Raw genomic sequence first — 22570 nt, 5'->3', positions numbered from 1 at the left:
ACATCTGATGATCAATACAGAGTACAGAGCCCCATCATCTGATGACCAGTATAAAGTACAGAGGGCCTGATTCAGAGCCGGACGCTCTGAACGAGCGCCCGCTCTGAATCAGGGCATGTTTTTTTTTACAGCGAGGCGGCCTCGTGGACGCTCGCATAGCTGTGGGTTACCACCCACAGCTTATGCGAGCGTCCATGATGATGGTCGAGATGGTCAAGACAATCGCGACCATCGGGCTTGCGACGAGACCCTTGTGGTAGGGTCTCGTTCATCGCAAGCCCTGGAGTGATTTTGGCTTTATCAGAGCCAAAATCACTCCCACTGACATCACTAGTGATGTCAGTGGGGCCGGGCCCAGACGGTAGGCGTTCCCATGGGAACGCCTCCGTCTGGGCAGCCACGCCCCGGCACGCTCACCAAAGGGGGCGTGCTGTCAATCACCATCAACAGCACGCCCCCTTTGATGCGAGACCCATAACGACGGCTACCCCATCCTTATTCGGATCTTGCGCATGCGCATGACGGAGGCGCCTTCGTCATGCGCATGCGCATTTGGGAAACATCGACCCGCTTGCGAGCGCTCAGCGCTCGCGAGAGGGTCTGAATGAGACCCAGAGCCCCATCATCAGACAATCAGTACAGAGTAAAGAGCCCCATCATCTGATGATCAGTATAAAGTACAGAGGGCCTTATTCAGAGCCGGACGCTATTTGCGGACGCTCGTTCAGAAAATGGGGCTGGCTATTTAAATTGAGCGCTCGCTCTTTGCGGTCTGTTGACGCCTCTATGTCTGAGCGAGCGAACAAAACATGCGCTGGCTATTTTGTAAAGACGCCCCTTGGCCGCTCGCATCATACGTCATCTCTGCTATTTATTTGATTAATCGAGTAAATCGAAAGGCGTATGAACTGCTCGCTATTCTTATGGTAGCATTTTCCTACCGCAATCATGCGAGCAGTTCAGGCTAAAAGACAACCAAGTGACGTGGTCGATGACGCTGCTTTGTTAATTATGCACACCCTTAAAACGCCCGTTTTGACCGTTTGGCACGCCTGCGTTCGGATCTCCACTCCCCGTTTTCAAGCACCTTCCTCTGTTACCACCCACAAACGCCTCATTCTGTCACTCAAATTAGCAGGCATTCACTATTTTGCGAGCACACGATTTCCGACCGCACTGACTGTTTGGCGCATGCGCATTACGACCCATACGCATGCGCAGATGTGCGAACATCGCTCGGAGCGAACGAGTGGCCGCTTACAAGCGGCTCTGAATCAGGCCCAGAGCCCCATCATCTGATGACCAGTATAAAGTACAGAGCCCCATCATCTGATGATCAGTATAAAGTACAGAGCCCCATCATCTGATGACCAGTATAAAGTACAGAGCCGCATCATCAGATGATCAGTATAAAGTACAGAGCCCCATCATCTGATGACCAGTATAAAGTACAGAGCCCCATCATCTGATGATCAGTATAAAGTACAGAGCCGCATCATCAGATGATCAGTACAGAGTAAAGAGCCCCATCATCTGATGATCAGTATAAAGTACAGAGCCCCATCATCTGATGACCAGTATACAGTACAGAGCCCAATTATCTGTTGATCAGAATACAGTACAGAGCCCCAAACTTCTGATGACCTGAATACAGCACATCATCATTTGACCAGTATACTGTATAGACCCTCACCATCTGATGATCATCTCTGTACTGTGTAGAGCCCCATTATCTGGTGCCCACAGGAAAACACTGTAGAGTCTCATCCTCCGATTTCCTCCCATATACACTACATATTACATAGCCTCAACAATTAACGTCCAGGAGTAAAAATTGCAAAGCCCCATCATCTGATGGCCACTAGAATACAAACCTCAGATCTATCATATAATAGTCCAACATTATAGAGGGATGTGTCTAGAAAGAAGGGAGAGCCTATAAAAACCGTGATGCTCTAATAATAAAGAATTTCCAGCTGATACTAGGATCTGCCCACGCTGTAATCAAAATTGTTGGGGAGGTCTATATATGGGTCACTAACTGAGCATTAAAGTGAAAATATTGATATTACTTCTAATACTACTGAACAACACTTAATGTACAGTACTGTACCTGCAGACCGTGACTGTCATTCGGCAAGAAGCCAGAAGGGACAATATGTTGTATGTCTGAGTGCACTAAATAGATGATCTGGGCTCCAAAATGTGTTAAACTGGGCTGTTCAGTCAAACAGTCATGAATCTTTCCAGATAGCCGATGGTGACAAGAGATCGATGTGGTTATGAGCAGCACAGTGACTGATGAAGCCCTTTCCCATATCATTACACCATTGTCATTGTCTTTATGGGCTGGTGTGCTTTTTATTTTCAAAATTGAATCTATTGTGCGAATAATGGAAATACAAACTATGGTCAAATAACACGGTAATAACCAAGCTGGTCAGAACAAAGGGTGCCACCTATAGCAGACTATACAGCGTACAATATGGCATGTCGAAAGGCACAATGTAATTAAAAAAAAAAACAGTCTCCAGGGTCTTCCAGCAAAAAGAAAAAAAAAAAAAAGTGGAGCCATCATCCATTCTTCATTTTCCACCTTTCACTGCTGCCTGGAGTTGAGAACCTTGGAGAGAATGTATAGAATACAAAAGGAAGAAGATAAGGGAGGGGGGAAGGGAAGCTGAAAGAAGAGAATTAGGTTAAAGGGATAAGGGAAGGGTTAAGGAGGGATAGAAGCAGTGAGTATAGAAAAAGGAATCTCATTGCCGCACAGAGGGCATCGGGTAGAATAAAGTTAGGGGTCGTAGCATTAGTCAGGATAAAGGAAGGGGTCAAAGCATTGGTCAGGATAAAGGAAGGGGTCGTAGCATTAGTCAGGATAAGGGAAGGGGTCATAGCATTAGTCAGGATAAAGGAAGGGGTCATAGCATTGGTCAGGATAAAGGAAGGGGTCAGGATAAAGGAAGGGGTCATAGCATTGGTCAGGATAAAGGAAGGGGTTGTAGCATTGGTCAGGATAAAGGAAGGGGTCATAGCATTAGTCAGGATAAGGGAAGGGGTCGTAGCATTAGTCAGGATAAAGGAAGGGGTCAGGATAAAGGAAGGGGTCGTAGCATTGGTCAGGATAAAGGAAGGGGTCAGGATAAAGGAAGGGGTCATAGCATTGGTCAGGATAAAGGAAGGGATAGCATTGGTCAGGATAAAGGAAAGGGTCATAGCATTAGTCAGGATAAAGGAAGGGGTCGTAGAATTAGTCAGGATAAAGGAAGGGGTTTTAGCATTGGTCAGGATAAAGGAAGGGGTTTTAGCATTGGTCAGGATAAAGGAAGGGGTCATAGGATTGGTCAGGATAAAGAAAGGGGTCATAGGATTGGTCAGGATAAAGGAAGGGTTCATAGGATTGGTCAGGATAAAGAAAGGGGTCATAGGATTGGTCAGGATAAAGGAAGGGGTCGTAGCATTGGTCAGGATAAAGGAAGGGGTCGTAGCATTGGTCAGGATAAAGGAAGGGGTCGTAGCATTGGTCAGGATAAAGGAAGGGGTCGTAGCATTAGTCAGGATAAAGGAAGGGGTCGTAGCATTGGTCAGGATAAAGGAAGGGGTCGTAGCATTGGTCAGGATAAAGGAAGGGGTCATAGCATTGGTCAGGATAAAGGAAGCGGTCGTAGCATTGGTCAGGATAAAGGAAGGGGTCGTAGCATTGGTCAGGATAAAGGAAGGGGTCGTAGCATTGGTCAGGATAAAGGAAGGGGTCGTAGCATTGGTCAGGATAAAGGAAGGGGTCGTAGCATTGGTCAGGATAAAAGAAGGGGTCGTAGAATTGGTCAGGATAAAGGAAGGGGTCATAGCATTGGTCAGGATAAAGGAAGGGGTCATAGCATTGGTCAGGATAAAGGAAGGGGTCATACCATTGGTCAGGATAAAGGAAGGGGTCGTAGCATTGGTCAGGATAAAGGAAGGGGTCGTAGCATTGGTCAGGATAAAGGAAGGGGTCATAGCATTGGTCAGGATAAAGGAAGGGGTCGTAGCATTGGCCAGGATAAAAGAAGGGGTCATAGCATTGGTCAGGATAAAGGAAGGGGTCATAGCATTGGTCAGGATAAAGGAAGGGGTCATAGCTTAACGTGCTGCTACAACTCTTCCTGCTTCGCCTCTTTACCGAGGTGAAGCAGGAAGCACTACCGATGACATGTATGAACATCTAATCGGCCGGAGCAGGGGAGCGTTAACTCCCCCTACGGCGCTACCCAATAGAGACCACAGCGTATTTGCTTAGCATAGCGCGCCTATCATTTACCGCCAACCCCCCCGACCATACATCAGGGAGAAGCGGTATCAGTGCACATAATGTGCGCTGATACCGCTTCTGAGCTTCGTACATCTCTCCCATTGTACGGAGCGAGTAAGAAAATCTGAGAGAGCTGAAGGTGGGAAAACTGCTCCAGCAAAGCCATAGAACCTATAGTCCGATAGTCACCAGAGAAGAGGGGAGTACTTACTTTCATATCTGACCAGAAATGCATTATCCAGTGAATTAACCCAGTCAGATGGAGAAGGATTAGGGAGAACCGTGTGGACATAATGTTGGGTCTGAAGATAGGCAAAAAGGTGGGTGTGGGTGTGGTGCATACAAAAGTAAAAATGTATGTGGCTTGTGCCGAAGTCAGAGGTCTATGAGTCCCACTATCCACCAACAACCTTATACAACACAGGTTCTCAAACTCGGTCCTCCGAACCCCAAACAGTGCATGTTTTCCAGGTCTCCACACAGAATCACAAGTGAAAAAATTATCTCCACCTGTGGATGTTTTAAAATGTGTCAGTGAGTAATGAATACACCTGTGCACCTGCTGGGTGACCTGTAAAACGTGACCTGTGTGGGGTCCTGAGGACCGAGTTTGAGAACCTCTGTAACAGAAGATAAACCCATAGCTGACCTAGGGCCTGATTCAGAGCCGCTCGTAAGCGGGCGCTCGTTCGCTCCGAGCGATGTTTGCCCAACTGCGCATGCGTACAGATCGTTATACGCATGCGCGAACCAGTCAGTGCGGTCGAAATTCATGTGCTCGCAAAATAGCGAATGCCTGATAATTTGAGTGACAGAAAGAGGCGTATGTGGGTGGTAACAGGGGAAGGTGCTTGAAAACGGGGAGTGGAAATCCCATCGCAGGCGTGCTTAAAGGTCAAAACGGGCGTTTTATGGGTGTACATAATTAAAACAGCAGCGTCATTGACCACGTCACCTGGTTGTTTTATAGTCAGAACTGCTCGCAATATAGTGGTAGGAAAAACCAACCACAAGAATAGCAAGCAGTTCATACGCTGATCGATGTACTCGATTAATCTAATAAATAGCCGACATGACGTAGGATGCGAGCGGCAAGGAGGCGTATTTTTTAAAATTTCGACTGCGAGTTTTGTTCGCTCGTTCAGACTTAGAGGCGTGAACAGACCGCAAAGAGCGAACGGTTCATTTGAATAGCCGGCCCCTTTTTTTTGAATGAACGACCGCAAATAGCGAGCGGCTCTGAATGAGGTGCCTAGACATAAAGGGATATGTAGCATGAGCTCTCTGATAGACGGGTTTACCCAGCAGAGGGAGAAATAATGAACAGGAGGCACTCGGCTGCCATGTTTGGCTGCTGTGCTTTTAATAACTATGTATATATAGAGGAAGCACTTAAACCCTGCCAACATTTTGTATTACTAAAGAAAATACACAACGTTACTTATAAACAGGGTTTACTTCCTTTAATCCTCTGTCATTACTCGCCTTGCGTATACTTTATTTGCTTCCAGTAAATAATAGCTGGCTACTCTGACAATATATTCCATTTGGCCTCACACTACATCAGTGACCTCAATAAAGCAGCAGCAATACTGAGCTTAGACTTATGTCAGTGAGATGTACCAAGTGGAGTGAGATAAAGTACCAACCAATCAGCTCCTAACTCTTTATTTAAACAAAGCCTGTAACACAACAGTTAGGAGGTGATTGGCTGGTACTTTATCGCTGTCCACTTTATCTCTCTCCAAGGATGAGTACATCTCCCCCTAAGAGAAGAAATGGACACAGCACATCCACAAACCAAGACGCAATTAGAATAAAAAATAATAAAATAACATGTATTATATGTTGTGGCTATGCACATTAGCAGAATGTATCAGCCATAAAGTACCAATGGCAGAACTTGAAACTAGGCAGAGAGTGATACATCCCCATTTATTATCCAAGCCATGTGGACCCCCAAGCATGATATACAAGTCTGTACAACACATAGAACCTTTCCCTCATTCCACCAAAATTTGCATCCACTGTACCTGTGGAAATTCAAAGGATTTTAAAGTATAGGATATTAGAGCTGGAAAGAACCATATATATATGTGGAAGCATCTCAATGCACAGAAATAGGTAGATATGTTCAAGAGGTTCAGTTCTTGTTCAGACCATACACCAGAATGTCGAAGCAATGTGATCTAAGGGACTCTGATTATGATTGTTGATGCCAGACAGGGTGGTTTGAGTATCTCAGAAACTGATCTCCAGGGATTTTTGTATACATCAGTATTTACATAGATTGGTGCAGAAAGCAGAACACATCCAGTGAGTGGCAGTTCTGTGGGTGAAAATGTGTGGTTAATGAGAGAGGTCAGAGAAGAATGGCCAGACCGGCTCAAGCTGACAGGATGGTGCCCGTAACTAAAAAAGCAGTAGTATTAGTAATATTAATAGTATATGGGAAAGATTTCTGGACTGCACAACCTGACTATATATATGATGGGAGGTGCTACCTGATGAGACTAATTGCAGGCACAGAAACAGACAAATCTCAGGTGCACAACTCCAATTTATTAATAATATATATAAATGCAATAAAATTTTGCAATCAATAGAGGTTTTTAGCATAATCATGGCCAAGGTTATGGGCCCACCCACCATATCCAGGTAACCTCTTTCGGGTAGGTCCCTAACATACTAGGGTTCAAATCCAGAGCGCAGGACCCCCCAAAACTGGCCCAGCCAAGCCACCCCAGGGCACCACCATAGTAAGAAAAGTGTAGTGTAAAGAGATAGTTAGGAGCAGCTGCAGCTGCATATAAAGAATGAAAATAAAAAAGTGAAGTACATATAAATTAAACACACACAGTGAAGGGTTAAAATGTGTTATAAAGGAAAATGTGTTATAATGCGGTGCCCTGAGACAGATTAACTAACGCAATCCAGGGGGACCCACACCCCAAAAATGAACCAAAGTTGCACTACAGTATATAACTTGTAGGACTTACCTAGAATTGTGCCTAATACAGTGTGCATATACATTACCATACTTTGAAACCAATAAGGAAGGGTGCGAGTCCAGAGTGAGGGCGTCTCCTTTCCCTCAGATGTGCAATAAAGCACATTAAATGGAGTATATGGGAAAGATTTCTGGACTGCGCAACCTGACTATATATATAATGGGAGGTGCTACCTGATGAGACTAATTGCAGGCACAGAAACAGACAAATCTCAGGTGCACAACTCCAAATTATTAATAATATATATAAATGCAATAAAATTTTGCAATCAATAGAGGTTTTTAGCATAATCATGGCCAAGGTTATGGGCCTACCCACCATATCCAGGTAACCTCTTTCGGGTAGGTCCCTAATATACTAGGGTTCAAATCCAGAGCACAGGACCCCCCAAAACTGGCCCAGCCAAGCCGCCCCTGGGCACCTGACCCGATTCCAACAGAAAAGCAGCACTTCTCTGGATGCCCCCCTCCCCACCACTTACCAGAGCAGGCCAGCCCCCAACGGCAGGGTCCTGACTGGGTTGGTAGAGACAGGGAGCACGTTGGATGGGGCTACTCTGGAGCCCAGGTTGTGCGGGGCTGCTAGGTGCAGGGAGCATGGGGGGGTGGTGCTGACCGGGCGGCTCCATGCAGGCAACATGGCATCCTCTTCTGGCTGGCGCATTACTAGTCTGCATAATCTGAGTAATTGTCGGGCCGCCACTGGTGGACTGACTACAGCAGAAAGCAACAGGCATTTCTTTCCTGTATGCTAAGAACAGGAGACATGAGACTACAGTGGGCACAGGCTCACCAAATCTGGACAACTGAAATATGTTGTCTGTTCTGACTAAGCCTCAAGTACTACTACGACATGCAGATTGCACAAGGTGTGCTTCAACCAGTGTAGACTTATGAATGTAATAAGAACTGACATTATTAAAGTGATTTTTGGGGTTCTAGAACCTGTCAGTATTATGTCTTCCTGACACCTGTGTCACCCTGGGTGCAGAGTGCCCACATGTCAACAGGAGAGTGCACATCCCCTCTTTACTCATGTCAGTATTCGGGTCACTGTCCAACAGGGGGACGAGGCCACGATGATGATTTACCACCCATTTCACTTGGTAAATGGGCAGCCTTGGCCGGGTGGCGGGCAGCTCCGGGAGACTTGCCCACTCTACCGGGGTGACACGAAAGCACCACCCGATTTTCGGGAGCCTCCCGGCCATTATGGGAGAGTGTGACAAACCCCCTTTTGCACGGTTAGGTCCAGAGTTCGGGAAATGTGTGTACACCTGTCACATGCACAAAGTGTACAAACAGATGCATTTGCGCCACACTTGGCAACATTTTAATCTTCCCCTCCTGGAGAGTTCCCAGGGAGGAAATGCAGGTGATCCCTGTGGGGTTGAGGCCAGGCAGCCCTTCACCCACATATTCCACTTGGACGTCGACGGGATGCAGAAGGTTGAACTTCTTGCCCCGGAGTCCGTGGAGACTCCCCAATATTTGTGAGTCCCTGGTGAGAGTAGGAAAGTATGATTTGCCCATGTAAAAAATAGCATTTCATATCGTCCATATTGGTAATTCCTAAAAGTCCCTAAGAGAGTGATGTCATTAGTGCCTGATAAATTGCTACATTGTTTTTAATATGAACAGCTTTTCAGACCACCAAATGTCTGCTATTACTGTGTGTAGGTGATGGGGGCACTTTAAGACTGAATGCAGAGCATGAAGCTTGCAGGATTCCATCTCCTTTGTGAGTACTGTACTTCAAATATCTTTGCCAAACATTGATGTATCTTTACCTCCTCCTGAGGGAGGTTGAGAAATGCTAGCTGGTATTTTTATGTTAGATCTGAATGTTCCTGACACCCGAGCACTGTGTCTGGCATAATTGTGGTAAAATAAGACTATACTGTGTGCACTCTAACAATAACAACAGTTTTTGGGATACACCTATGTATAGTGAGCAGTACATGTCAGTATGTGATCCATTCACTAATGGGACAGAGCTCACGTTAAACCTCTGACCAGCTTTAGATGCTCAGTTCCCCATCAGCCTCCGTCACTCTCTATTACATCTATTCATCCTCCTTCTTTGCCTGCTTTGGACATAGTTGCTACTAATTTTCCCTCTTGACAATTGTGACTCACATCTCTCCTGTGGGTCTAATAGCTGCTGTGACGCCAGTGATGAGCCTTCGCTGACTCGGACGTAACATGTCAGGGTCCTTCAGGCTCTTCTCACACACAAGTCCAATACGTAGACGATGTTTAACTCTTGTTGCTTTTAATAATCCTGAATCCCCTGTCAGCTTTCTAAAAATAACCTTTTTATTTTAGAGAGGTCACTGCAGCAATTGTCTGCTTGTTATAGAATCCAACTTCTTTACTCAACGGGATATCAGAGAGAGTAAATAATATGTAGGAAAGAAATAATATAAATTATACATATGTGAAGAGAATTCAGAGTTACGCACAAGTCAGCCGTAATCACACCCTCATTGCATGCGCAGAACTAAATGCAGTTATATTCGTCCATATGCCGGGTTGCACGCCTCTACGTGACTACAATGCCTCTAACCATACGCTTTGTTACATAGTCATTATCATGGCGCAGTACTATCCCTGGTGCAACAGTTCCATCTAAAAAAAAACACTTGGATCTCTAAGTACGCACACCGCTGCATAGCCTGCGATTATGTCGACATGTTCTCTGAATGTATCCTAGGTGAGAGTTTTTAGAAGTGGAGATGTTGCTTATAGCAACCAATCAGGTTCTAGCTAATATCTTCTAGTTAAATGTTAAGTAGAATCTGATTGGTTGCTATGGGCAACATCTGCACTTCTAAAAACTCTCACTTTAGTAAATATACCCCGTAGTGTGAAATGCTCCGTCATGATCCTGTTATGCCCATTCAGTAACATGTGGTGATATGACTGATTTCTGTATGACCCGAAAATGCTGCGCAGTGCTGCAAACCGCAACAAGGACGTCAGTGCAGCTATGTATCAACACCAATGTTCTTAATGGCTGTAAGTTGGGTGCTAACAGTTCATTTTCTTTATAGGGGCTTTGTTATGTAGACAAAATCATGCAAAAATCGCTGTCTCCCTTATTAATAAGGCACCTTCCTAGTACCGGGCATATTTAACAAAGACTGAATGCAGGAGATAAAGATATCCCTGACATTCTGCTGAGTACCACAGTCCCCATACAGGGGCGGTTTATGAGAGGGGAGGGCCTGTGTGCCGACTGCCTGGACCCCCTCCTCTCTGGTAGTGCAGTAGACTCTGGCTTGGTGCCACTGCCAAGTGTCTGGCAGCTGGAAGGGCCAGAGTGGCAGGTGGGTGTTTGGCAGCAGGAAAAGTGAGCGTGGCAGGTGTGTTGTCTGGCAAATGGTGGGGTGAGTGTGGGAGGTGGATGTCTGGCCGCAGGGTTGGTGAGTGTGGCAGGTGGTTGTCTGACAAGTGACAGGGTGAGTGTGGCAGGTGGGATGTCTGGCTGCAGGGTTGGTGAGTGTGGCAGCTGGGAGTTTGGCAGAAGGGATTGTGGGTGTGGCAGATAGAGTGTCTGGAAGCATGAATGGTGAGTGACAGGGGTGTGTCTGGCAGCAGGTAGAAGGAGTGTGGCAGATGCAAGGCCAGATTAAGAATGAGGCGGATGGAGCTGCAGCTCCAGGCCTCCACATAAACATAGGCCCATCATCATGGTAGCATAATGATGACCATCTGCCTTAGCTGGCCACACAGCCGGCCATAAATCATAAGTATTTAAAATTGAGTTTCTAGTTCTCTCACACAATTACGCATGCTTGCTGGTGGTATGAAGGGGCGAGTGTGGCTGGTGGGTATCTGGCCGCAGAGAGGGGGAGTGTAGCAGCTGGGTGTCTGGTAGCAGGGAGGGGGAGTGTCAGCTGGGTGTCTGGCAGCAGGGAGGGGGAGTGTGGCAGCTGGGTGTCTGGTAGCAGGGTGGGGGAGTGTGGCAGCTGGGTGTCTGGTAGCAGGGAAGGGGAGTGTGGCAGCTGGGTGTCTGGCCGCAGGGAGGGGGAGTGTGGCAGCTGGGTGTCTGGTAGCAGGGAGGGGGAGTTTGGCAGCTGGGTGTCTGGTAGCAGGGAGGGGGAGTGTGTCAGCTGGGTGTCTGGCCGTAGGGAGGGGGAGTGTGGCAGCTGGGTGTCTGGCAGCAGGGAGGGGGAGTGTCAGCTGGGTGTCTGGCAGCAGGGAGGGGGAGTGTGGCAGCTGGGTGTCTGGCCGCAGGGAGGGGGAGTGTGGCAGCTGGGTGTCTGGTAGCAGGGAGGGGGAGTTTGGCAGCTGGGTGTCTGGTAGCAGGGAGGGGGAGTGTGTCAGCTGGGTGTCTGGCCGTAGGGAGGGGGAGTGTGGCAGCTGGGTGTCTGGCAGCAGGGAGGGGGAGTGTGGCAGCTGGGTGTCTGGCCACAGGGAGGGGGAGTGCGGCAGCTGGGTGTCTGGCCACAGGGAGGGGGAGTGTGGCAGGTGGGTGTCTGGCCACAGGGAGGGGGAATGTGGCAGCTGGGTGTCTGGTAGCAGGGAAGGGGAGTGTGGCAGCTGGGTGTCTGGTAGCAGGGAGGGAGAGTGTGTCAGCTGGGTGTCTGGTAGCAGGGAGGGGGAGTGTGGCAGGTAGGTGTTTGGCAGCAAGTAGAGTTTGTCAGATGTGTGTTTGGCAGAAGGCATTTGTGGGTATGGCATATAGGGTGTCTGGAAGCAGTGATGGTGAGCGTGGCAGATATGGTATCAGATAGTATGATGGGCGAATGTGGCAGGTGGTCTATTGGATGCAGGGAAGCCCAGTTTGTCAGATGTGTGTTTGGCAGCAGGAAGGCGGGTGTGAGAGGGGGTGTCTGGTGGCAAATGGGTGTCTGACACTAGGGGTGTTTTGCAGCAGGGAGGGCCAGTGTGGAAGGTGGGTATTTGTAAACAGTGAGGATGAGTGTGGGAGCTGGGGTGATTTGCAGCAGGGAGGGCTATGTGGCAGGTGGGGTGTCTAACAGCAGGGGGGATGAGTGTGGCAGGTGGGTGTCTGGCAGCAGATACAATGAGTGTGGTGGTGTGTCTAGCAGAAAGGAGGGCAAGAGTGGCAGTTGGGTGTTTGATGGCAGGGAGGACAAGAGTGGGATGTGGGGTGTCTGGCAGCAAGGAGAGTGAGTGTTGGAGGTAGGGTGTCTGGCAGCATGAGGATGATTGTGGCAGGTGGGTGTCTGGCAAAAGGGAGGGCGAGGGTGGCGGGTGGGTGTCTTGCAGCAGTGTGGGAGGTGGTGTCTGTAAACAGTGAGGATGAGTGTGGGAGGTGGGGTGATTGCAGCAGGTGGGTGTCTGGCAGCAGTTAGAATGAGTGTGACAAGTGTGTCTAACAAGAATGGAGGGCAAGAGTGGCAGTTGGTGAGTGTGGCAGGTATGATGTCTAGCAGTAGGGAGGGTGAGTGTTTGAGGCGGGGTATCTTGCAGCAGGGGGAAGATCATGTGGCAGGTGGGCTGTCTGGCAGCAGGGAAGGAGACACCAAACCCCACAATATATTAATCCTTTTACACCCTATTAATCACTATGTTACACTATAATAACCCTTTACACAACCATACACCACACTTTATACACATCTGTCCTTACAGTATATTAATCCATTCCACAAACACATACCGGTCCCTATAGTATATTTATCCCTTATACACACACTAGTCCCTACAGCAGGCATGTTAAGCTCAAGTCTGTTCCGTGTCCACTTAGGGACCATAAGAAGTTTAGGAGGCCGCTCCCTAAACATTCAAAGTTTTGATAACCAATCTTCACTTGAACTTGTAACTGCATCTAATACAAAATACTTATTAGAAAATGGTTGCTTAAAATGTAATGGATCCAACAGCGTTACAGGCGGAAGTGACAGTTTCTCAGGAATGTACCACTCTCACCCCTTCCCAACAGCGCTGTCCAGAAGCAAGGGGAGTAGGTGTAATGATGAGGTGGGCTGTGCATATGCAGTAACAGTATATTAACTCTTTACACATGCACATGCAACCAGTCCCTACGGTATATTAACTAACTAGCTAAATAACACACACACACACACACACATATATTAATGTGCACTTACTTTATTTGCAGATTTCTGTGTGGGACTTCTCTGTTTGTTTCCTGGAAATTATGCAAGGAGTTGAAGTCTTCAGGGGAGGGGCTGGCCACCAATGTAGACCACCCCCTATTCTATTGGGGCCTTGGTTTCTCTCAGGCCTGCCCATGCAGTCCATTATAGGACCTGCATGGGAACGTATATGCCTCCCTGGCCTAGTGAACTACAACTGGTGGATTTGGTCTGATGTTTATGTTCAACTTTTTGACTCCCTGACTCCTGCTGTGTTCTCCTTGATGCCAGCCTCTTTGAGAAGACAATGGGCCTGATTCAGGGGTTTGCTAAGCCTTGGAGAGAGATAAAGTACAAACCAATCAGCTCCTAACTCTCATTTTTCAAACACAACCTGCAAAGTGACAGTTAGGAGCTGACTGGTTGGTACTTTATCTCCATTCACTTTATTTCTCTCCAAGGCTTAGTACATAGACCCCTCAGCAGTGTACGCTAATGCTGCCGCCACTGCTGTGATGCAAATGTCGCATCTGCCAGGAGATAGATAATGAGATGCCCACTTGGTGCTTTGCAATACAAGCATCTGCATACAAAGTTGCAGCATACCGGAGCCATGTGTTGTGCAGACGGGATTGAGGCAGCGACATGCCCCCAAAAATGGTCGTGACGCGCCTTTGTTTCTGGCGGTGCACCCTGTAAACTCCCCAAACTGCCCTTATCTGTCAATCACTCTGTGAGTAAAAAGTCGCTGCTTGTGAATACGGTAATGGACTTTGAGGTATGCGCAGTGCCGCTTAGATGAAAACCTGAAAAACGCCCAACTGCAAAAACGTTGGCATGGCGTACAACTCTGAGTCTGACAACCAAAACTGATCATCAATGTTTTGCAAACACTAATCTGCAGCAGCTGATACCCCATGTGTTTTTATACATAGATGGTGAGTGGCTGATGGTTTTTTTCCCCCACTTGTGGTTGTCATATGTCAGTGGCCCCATGAGTGGTACCATTAATGTAGGGCTTTGATGTCCTATCCCTACCCTGCTGCGCAATCTTGGCCCCACCACCTAGGGAAGGGTGGAAGTAGGCTTTTAGACATTGCGGACTCACCAGTGCCCCGAAGGGACAGTCTCATACTAGAGACATCGGAGATGACAGCCCAAGAAAACTCCATTCTTATCATCTTAAAAAAAACAAGGAACACAAACACGAGGGAACTGTAAGAATATCACCTGGTCAGATGAAACATGTTTTCTGGTCTTCCATGTTGAGGAGAGGACCAGAGCAATGCAAAAACTGCGTGTCTTTTTGGGCCTTATTCAGAGATGGACGAAAATACTGAGATTCCACACGCAGCAGACTTGCGAAAATATGCTAATGACTTAGCTGATGTCTTGTGCTCTGAGAATCTCACCGCCGGCGTGTCGTATACGCCACTTACCTACAAAAGCGGAAACATCGGTCGCACATCGAACTTCTGAGTAAGCCTACACTGCCTCATACAGAGCAACGTCCCTAATAAAAACTCTACAGCTGCGAACGAGTTCACAGAGACTCACTAAAACACGCCCTAAAAACGGTCCCGACACTCCTGAGTTTTTCTAACCCCCCCGTTACCTTCCCCAAACGCTGACTACCTGTCACTCACTGTCGCGATTAAAACCTCTCTGTGACCGCCGTGCTTGCAGAGGCAAAAAAAATCGTTCTACTGCATCCATCGTCGACATTGCGTCCATCTTTGAATCACGCCCTGTGTACTTAAGGCAAAGTAATGTGCTGCTGGAGGCAATGTAATGTGTTTTGTGTCACACACTAATATGAATACCATTACCCATAATGAGTTTCCCTTTAAGGCAGCAGTGCAGCCTTGAGCTAATTGGCTTTTTTTAAACTAGATAACGATCTATGCCACAAGGCTAGGAAAGTCCTGGAAATGGTCAGAGTAAAATGCTAATGAACTCAGGTTAATGCAGTCTTGTAGTGATTCCCCACAAATACTACACAGTACAATCCACATGAAGCCATTCAGCCCGTACCCAGCTACAGAGCATGTTCTGCATTCCCATCAAATAAACAAGGATGTAGTTCCTGTAATAAACAACAGAAGCTCTACGAAACATTTAAGTTAATGTTCTTCATTATTTCTCTGTAATGATGGACATACGGTAGATGTCACAATTGTTATTTTTAGCTCAGTGAAAGGACATTTCATGTTTTATTCAGGCAAGAAACAAAGAAGACCATTAATTACTGTCCAGTAGATCTATTGACCTGTAATTAGCTGCTTTACCCATTTCTATTATCTAGAAATCAATTGACCAATGGAGTTGTTACAGGAAATCTATGTTCGTGTGCGGCTGCAGAACTTGGCTGAACGGGGTTTACATGCAAATCCTGATGGCTTCTGTAGGACTCTGATTGTCGGCTACTGGATATGTCTTTGGCACATTACTGAGAATCCAATTTTCCTGACTAGCCCAGAAAAAAAAGCTGAATGCACAATTCTATAACACCTGCTGCCCTAATACCCACCTTTCTAGGGAATGACAAAAATGTCAAAATGGTTTAAACTTTTGTTGAGGCCACTTTATGCCTAATATAAATGTACAAGGGCCATGTGAATACGCACGGTCCATCCAAAAGCGAATTAAAGCTATTAGGGGCATGTTTATCAATAATTGCAAATGTGCCGACATTACATATAATCTCTTATCGCTGCTATTTGTGTTGGTAAGAGATGAAGCTTTGGGGCAATTTATCATGGTGCCCCGGATGGGACATGGCATCACTATACTGCAGGGTGCAGAATGGGGCGTGATACTGCACATGTACGTCCATCAAGCCTTGCACGCGCATAGCGACTACCCTGTGAAGAGCTCCAGCCCACCGAGGAGGGATCAGAAGATCCCACTTTTTCTGGCCTTTCCCATAGAGGAAATGGATGGAGTTTGCTAACAGAGGGCCTCATTCGCTACGGAACACTACTGCAAATGCAATAGCGATTACGCACGCAGTTCAACTGCGATAGTACGCTAATCCATTGCGATCGCATTGCCGCCGCTGCACTACATAAGGACGCCCACTTTACCTTAGACACATCCATAATGTTTAGCAAGAATGAGGAACCATCGGTACAATCGAGTACCATCGCAGCCTCACGCACACTTGCACAAGGTCTGACCTTACTCAGAAATTGCTAACCACCACGCACGCTATGAGTGCTCAGGCTGCATAGGGCATTGCAGTGGCTAATTTATGCACGTACATGCAAAGCACTGGCACGCCTGCGTTCGTCCGACCACCCCCCCATCACCACCCACAAACGGCACTTGATGTTAATCACTCTGCGATGGGTCTGCGTAGTCACTGCGATCGCAGTCCCAATCGCAGTGGCTAGTTTGCGCACACACGCACTGCGATGCATGCGCAGTACACAACGATCGGCTGATTGCGTGCGTATTAGCAACTGCGATCCGAGCTGAATCTGGCCCAGAGATAACGCTTGTTAAATTACAACAGATTGCTGTCCCCACAGAGATTTATGGGAACAGTTGATGTTTTGTGTACTAGGCGGCGAAGATCTCCCCGATATCTTCTGTGTTAAAGGTTTGATGAATGCCCCCGATCCCAAAAGTTCAAAATATTTGGAAACTACCGTGTCGGCATGGTTTTAGGAATAAAATAGCTTAATAAATAAGCCCCTAATGTCACAGGATGGTGCTGGGTCTCCGCTCCAAATGTGTTTTCTTTTTTGTTATTGATTTTATTTTATATACATCACTCTTTAGTCTTTAGCAAGCATTCCAGACTACCTTACATTTCCAATGTTTCTAATAAATCGCAGCAAGCTCCACACCACAGTGTATTAATACACGCTGCAAGCTCCACACCACAGTGTATTAATACACGCTGCAAGCTCCACACCACAGTGTATATTAATACACGCTGCAAGCTCCTAGTATGTGCAATAAACAGCAATAGCATCTCCCTAAGTTTTCCGGAATCAAGCCTCTGTTTCCAGATCACTTCATTTATTTTACTAGTCATCAATTGGGAAGGTCTGGGCCCCCTCATAGCTATCGGATGTTACCCCAAACATCTCTGTTATAGCTCACCACTGGTCCATTCACATGGAATTGATTATGTGGTTAAGCAGTCGTGGTTCAAATGTTCAGAGTGTTGACATGGTCAAAATGTTGACAGTAAAAATATCGACATTCACAATGTAGACATGGACATAATGTTGAAAGGAACAAAGTTGACAGTCCATGTTAATGTTAGGTTTAGAGTAAGAATTAGGGTTAGGCTGCAGTTAGGGTAAGAGTTAGGGTTAGGCTGCAGTTAGGGTAAGAATTGGGGTTAGGCTGCAGTTAGGCTGAGAATTAGGGTTAGGCTGCAGTTAGGGTGAGAATTAGGGTTAGGCTGCAGTTAGGGTGAGAATTGGGGTTAGGCTGCAGTTAGGGTGAGAATTAGGGTTAGGCTGCAGTTAGGGTAAGAATTGGGGTTAGGCTGCAGTTAGGGTGAGAATTAGGGTTAGGCTGCAGTTAGAGTTGAATTAGGGTTAGGCTGCAGTTAGCGCAAGAATTAGGGTTAGGCTGCAGTTAGGGTTAGGTTGCAGTTAGGATTAGGTTTAAGGTTAGGCTGCAGTTAGGCTTAAGGTTAGGCTGCAGTTAGGTTTAGGGTTAGGTTGCAGTTAGGGTTAGGTTTAGGCTGCGGTTAGGCTTAGGGTAAGGCTGCAGTTAGGGTTAGGCTGCAGTTAGGGTAAGGCTGCAGTTAGGGTTAGGCTGCAGTTAGGTTTAGGGTTAGTTTGCAGTTAGAGTTAGGTTTACGGTTAGGTTGCAGTTAGGCTTAGGGTTAGTCTGCGATTAGGGTTAGGCTGCGGTTAAAGTTAGGCTTCGGTTAGGTTTAGGGTTAACTGCAGTTAGGGTTAGGCTGTGATTAGGGTTAGGCTGCGGTTAGGGTTAGGTTTAGGCTGTGGTTAGGGTTAAGCTTAGGGTTAGGCTGCAGTTAGGGTTAGGCTGCAGTGAGGGTTAGGTTTAGGGTTAGGCTGCGGTTAGGGTAGGGCTACGGTTAGAGTTAGGCTGCGGTTAGGGTTAGGTTTAGGGTTAGGCTGCGGTTAGGGTTAGGCTTAGGGTAGGGCTACAGGTAGGGTTAGGTTTAGGGTTAGGCCTCTGGTTAGGATTAGGTTTAGGGTTAGGCTGCGGTTAGGGTTAGGCTGTGGGTATGACTCAAATGCCTTAAAATGCTATGTCGACATGCTGACTGTTGACAATGACATACATTGTGTCGGCATTACGCCCAAATCAACATTATGACCATGTCACCGTGTCGACATAACGGTCATGTCTACATTCTGACCATGTCGAAATCCTGGCATCGACATTCTCAAAGTCGACATTTCGTACCATACCCAATTATACATTAAAACAAGTACTAATGTATGTCATTGAATAGAATGATCCGTGTGAGCTCGTATTCGTGTTCTGTAGTTTATCTGAAACATGCTGGGGCAGAGGGCAGAGTGCTCCTTCCAGCATTTGTATGTGATTGTGCCCTGTTACTCCCACAATCTAGGCCTCACATTGTTAAAGAATATAGTCCATGATCGATACACTACTAGGAGAAAACAATGTCTAGTAAAGCCCTGGCAACCATTAGACTGAGTAAAACTAGTATAAACGTTATTAGTACAGTCAATGGTGAATTTCCTGTGCCTAAGGGAGACTATTGCTGGGGGCAGCCAGGGCCGTAACTAGGGGTGTGCAAGAGATGCAGTTGCGCAGGGCCTGGAATGGTACCCTGCAGCCAGTAGTGCTACGGCACAGCTGCCCTCAGCGTCCAATGGGCGTTCAGGGCAGGCACCCAGCAGCCTGTGGAGCTGCGTGGGGTGCCCTTAGGACGCAGCGGGCATTGCTCTACCTTTCAGAGCCGGGACGGTTAGGATATTCTCAGACTGCAGCACAGTGGAAATATTTTGTAGTTACTGGGAAACGGATGGACCAATCAGCCTACACCTGGTCTTGGCTACTGGCCAACCAGCAGACGGGCCTGGCAGGTGCCTGCCCAGTTATCAGAGGCATCTCGCTGGTTGGCATATAGAAGAGGTGGGATGTGTCGCCTGTCCACACTCCACTCAAGATGCCGATGTAAGAAACAGTAATAAAACTAGCGTCCGGGTTCCACCCTTCCCCTTTTATATTATATTATACTGGCTTGTTATAACCTAATAATGAAAATAAAAAAATGGGGGGTGGCCGTAAATGTTGTGCCTAAAGGCGGCCCGATTCCTACAGCTGCGCCTGAATGCAGTGCCAGTATCAAGCACAAGGGCACCATGTGAACAATGGCACATATAATAATTTACTTTGTAAAAAACCACATGTGTCATATAAATGTCATTGGTTGAGAAAAAAAAACCTCTAAATTGAAAAGTAAACACATTGCGGAGGGTTCTAAACAAAAAATTGGTAACTTTTGTATATTACTGATTTCAAATTTGCCCCAAAGATTTTAACATGGACAAAATATAAAATTTCTATATAGTTTCAAAGAATTTCTAAAGCACACGCATCTATCTAATATCCTCATCTAGTATCTAGTATCCTGTATCTAGCTCATGTAATAATGCATTATCCTCACTATGTGTATCTAGCTCATGTAATAATGCATTATCCTCACTATGTGTATCTAGCTCATGTAATAATGCATTTCCTCACATAAACCAGATTTAGTTTAATATGTTGGACAATGGAAATGTTTCAAGACTGCTTCACTTGCCCCTTAAATACCCACCAGCCCGCCCCTCCACTAATGCCTGTCAGATCTCCCCTTATGCCCCTTACAGACCCACAGACCTACTCATGTGACCTTTACATGTACCCCAGACTTATACATATGCTCCCAGACCTCCTTACATTCCTCTACATGTCCCTCAGACCTTCATACAAGCCGTTTAGATGTCCCTCATGCCCTTACTGGTCCAACCAGATTATCCCATATGCCACCAGTGTGATGTACTCATACTGTATGTACCCCCAGCCTGACTACAACCTCATATGCACCTTACATACCAGGAGACCATTTGTTAACAGGGTATATGTTTAGGATGTCGGCGGCTGCAATACCGACCGCCGGCTTCTCGACTCCTCAATCCCGGCTAGGGTTAAATGACAGGCGTCTAAATCTAGACGCCTGTCATTACCCCTACGCCCGGAGACCGACTGGGCGCCGCGAGCGGACAGCTGCGGGGGGGAGGGTTAGGTTTAGGGTTCCCGGGGGGGACTTAGGGTTAGGCACCAGCCCGGGAGGGTTAGGCTAGGGGAAGGGGGGTTACGGTTAGGCACTTGGGGGGGAGGTTAGGGTTAGGCACCCCTAAGAGAGGGTTAGGGGGGTAGGTTAGGTTAGTTAGTACTTACCTGGGGACGATCGGGATTTCCAGCGCTGTCGGGCTGCCGCAGCCGGGATCTCTTCCTCTGTCGGCCTGACGCTGCCGGGATTCGAACTGCCGGCAATGCGGCCGGCGGTATTACATACCAATTCCATTAACAGTGACTTACAGATCCTGTGAGTATGCAGTGGAAGGAAGGTGTGAAGACATCACATATACGCTACACTGCCACTAGTGGGAGTGGGGAATTGGTGAGATGTGGGTGGTGCATTTGTGGGATGTGGGCGGGACATGAGTGGGCTCTTCAAACATCAAACTAACCCTAGTCCTAACAGGTCTTTTATTTGTCCCTGGAATCCACCAACAATTGCATCTACAGCCATACAGAGTACAATGCCCCTTCATTCACTGAGAAGCATGCTTTCATACTTTCCCTTTCCCAAAATTCGGGGGTTCCCTGGCCGTATGCATTCCGCTGAGTATACGCAGAGATGTGCTATTGTGTACAGAGCTACTTGCATTAAAAGTGGCGAAGCAAAACTTAGTGCATTCCTGGAAAGTGACCCAAGCTGACATGAAGTGTATGCAAAACAAATCTGTCTCGTGGCCATGATATTGGAGGGGCGTGTCAGTGACAGCGACAGAGGCCGCAGCCACAGAGCTGTGTCCAGACAGAATTCAGAAGGAGACACTGCGTTTGTCGTAGACTAGTGCAAGGGTTGGTGATGCACCAATGGTGGAGTGTTCAGAACCACCGGCGATGTTGCACCGTCCATGGGCACTGTAAGCCGGCGTCGCAGGGCATGCACTGTCTGGCGCATGCTAGAACACAAGGGAAAGGCTGAGACTAGCATTTGCATGTTATCGCTGCTGCAATCACAATGGTGGCTGCAATACCGCCCGCCACTGTATCAGGCTCTCAGTACTCTATCACTGCTGGTATAAGACATATCTGTAGGTCCGCTTGCCAACAAACATTGTGAAATATCCCGTTACATCCTCTACATCAGGCCTGGCCAACCTGTGGCTCTCTAGCTGTTGTGAAACTACAAGTCCCAGCATGCCTTGCAACAGTTTTAGCATTCCCTAATAGCAAAACTGTAGCAGGGTATGCTGGGACTTGTAGTTTCACAACAGTTGGAGAGCCACAGGTTGGCCAGGCCTGCTCTACATGCCAGACACCTGTGATTCCAGTCTCGTCCTGCCTACTAGGAAGTGACGGACATGTTCAACGCAATGTAACGGCACCTTGTACACTTTTATTTTAGTCTCTTTCATTTCTTTTGCAGAGCTAGAAGAAGTACAGGATACACATACTGTATATTCAGCATTTTATTTATGACATAATGTCAACATTTTTAATTTTGGGGACAACGCTCACGTGAGAAGGGGGTCACGCACCACAAAGGCGTGTCATGCAATCTGGAGCACCGGATGGCCTCCAGCTACATTCCCCTCCAGTAAAAACACCCCTTCATTGCAGTGGCAGAGCAACAATGAATGGGACATACAGTACTGTGTCTCAGGACTAAGCTGGCCTAATTGGGACAGATGGACAGGTCTTAAATCAAGAGGCACAGTATGCTACAGTATCACCATTAGAGGCGCCACTAAGGGCTCTATTTACTATTAGTGGCCCCGTGGTTTCTTTCCCTATATCCACATATTGCTTGGGTTGTACTTGGTAACTTCCCAAGTGAAGTGGGCGGTCCAGACGGATGATGACGCAATTCACGCTGAATCGTGTCATGGTGGAGCCGCTTCTCAATGCCGGCAATAGCAGGATTGCGTAGCGGGGTGCCGGGTCATGATG

At 47.2% G+C, this 22570-nt stretch overlaps 1 protein-coding gene across 3 annotated transcripts in view; it reads left to right on the top strand.

Moving 5' to 3' along the window:
• Nucleotides 1-22570, top strand: part of RAMP1 (receptor activity modifying protein 1) — an 82674-nt gene that overhangs the window by 34443 nt on the left and 25661 nt on the right. Inside the window, exon 1 of one of the 3 annotated variants that reach the window (XM_088449915.1) lies at nt 8984-9039. The exons of the other annotated variants lie outside the window; for them this stretch is intronic. Within the exon in view, the coding sequence (XP_088306041.1) occupies nt 9003-9039 (37 nt within the window). The 5' untranslated portion in view covers nt 8984-9002. Of the gene's footprint in view, nt 1-8983; nt 9040-22570 lie in introns of those variants that run through there. 3 annotated transcript variants of the gene reach the window in all.

Source organism: Taudactylus pleione, unplaced genomic scaffold (assembly GCF_031769625.1).
Source record: "Taudactylus pleione unplaced genomic scaffold, aTauple2 ptg000500l, whole genome shotgun sequence".
Classification (NCBI taxonomy): domain Eukaryota; kingdom Metazoa; phylum Chordata; class Amphibia; order Anura; family Myobatrachidae; genus Taudactylus; species Taudactylus pleione.
The sequence above is the reverse complement of the archived record's forward strand: the minus strand, read 5'-3'. Positions and strand labels throughout refer to the sequence as shown.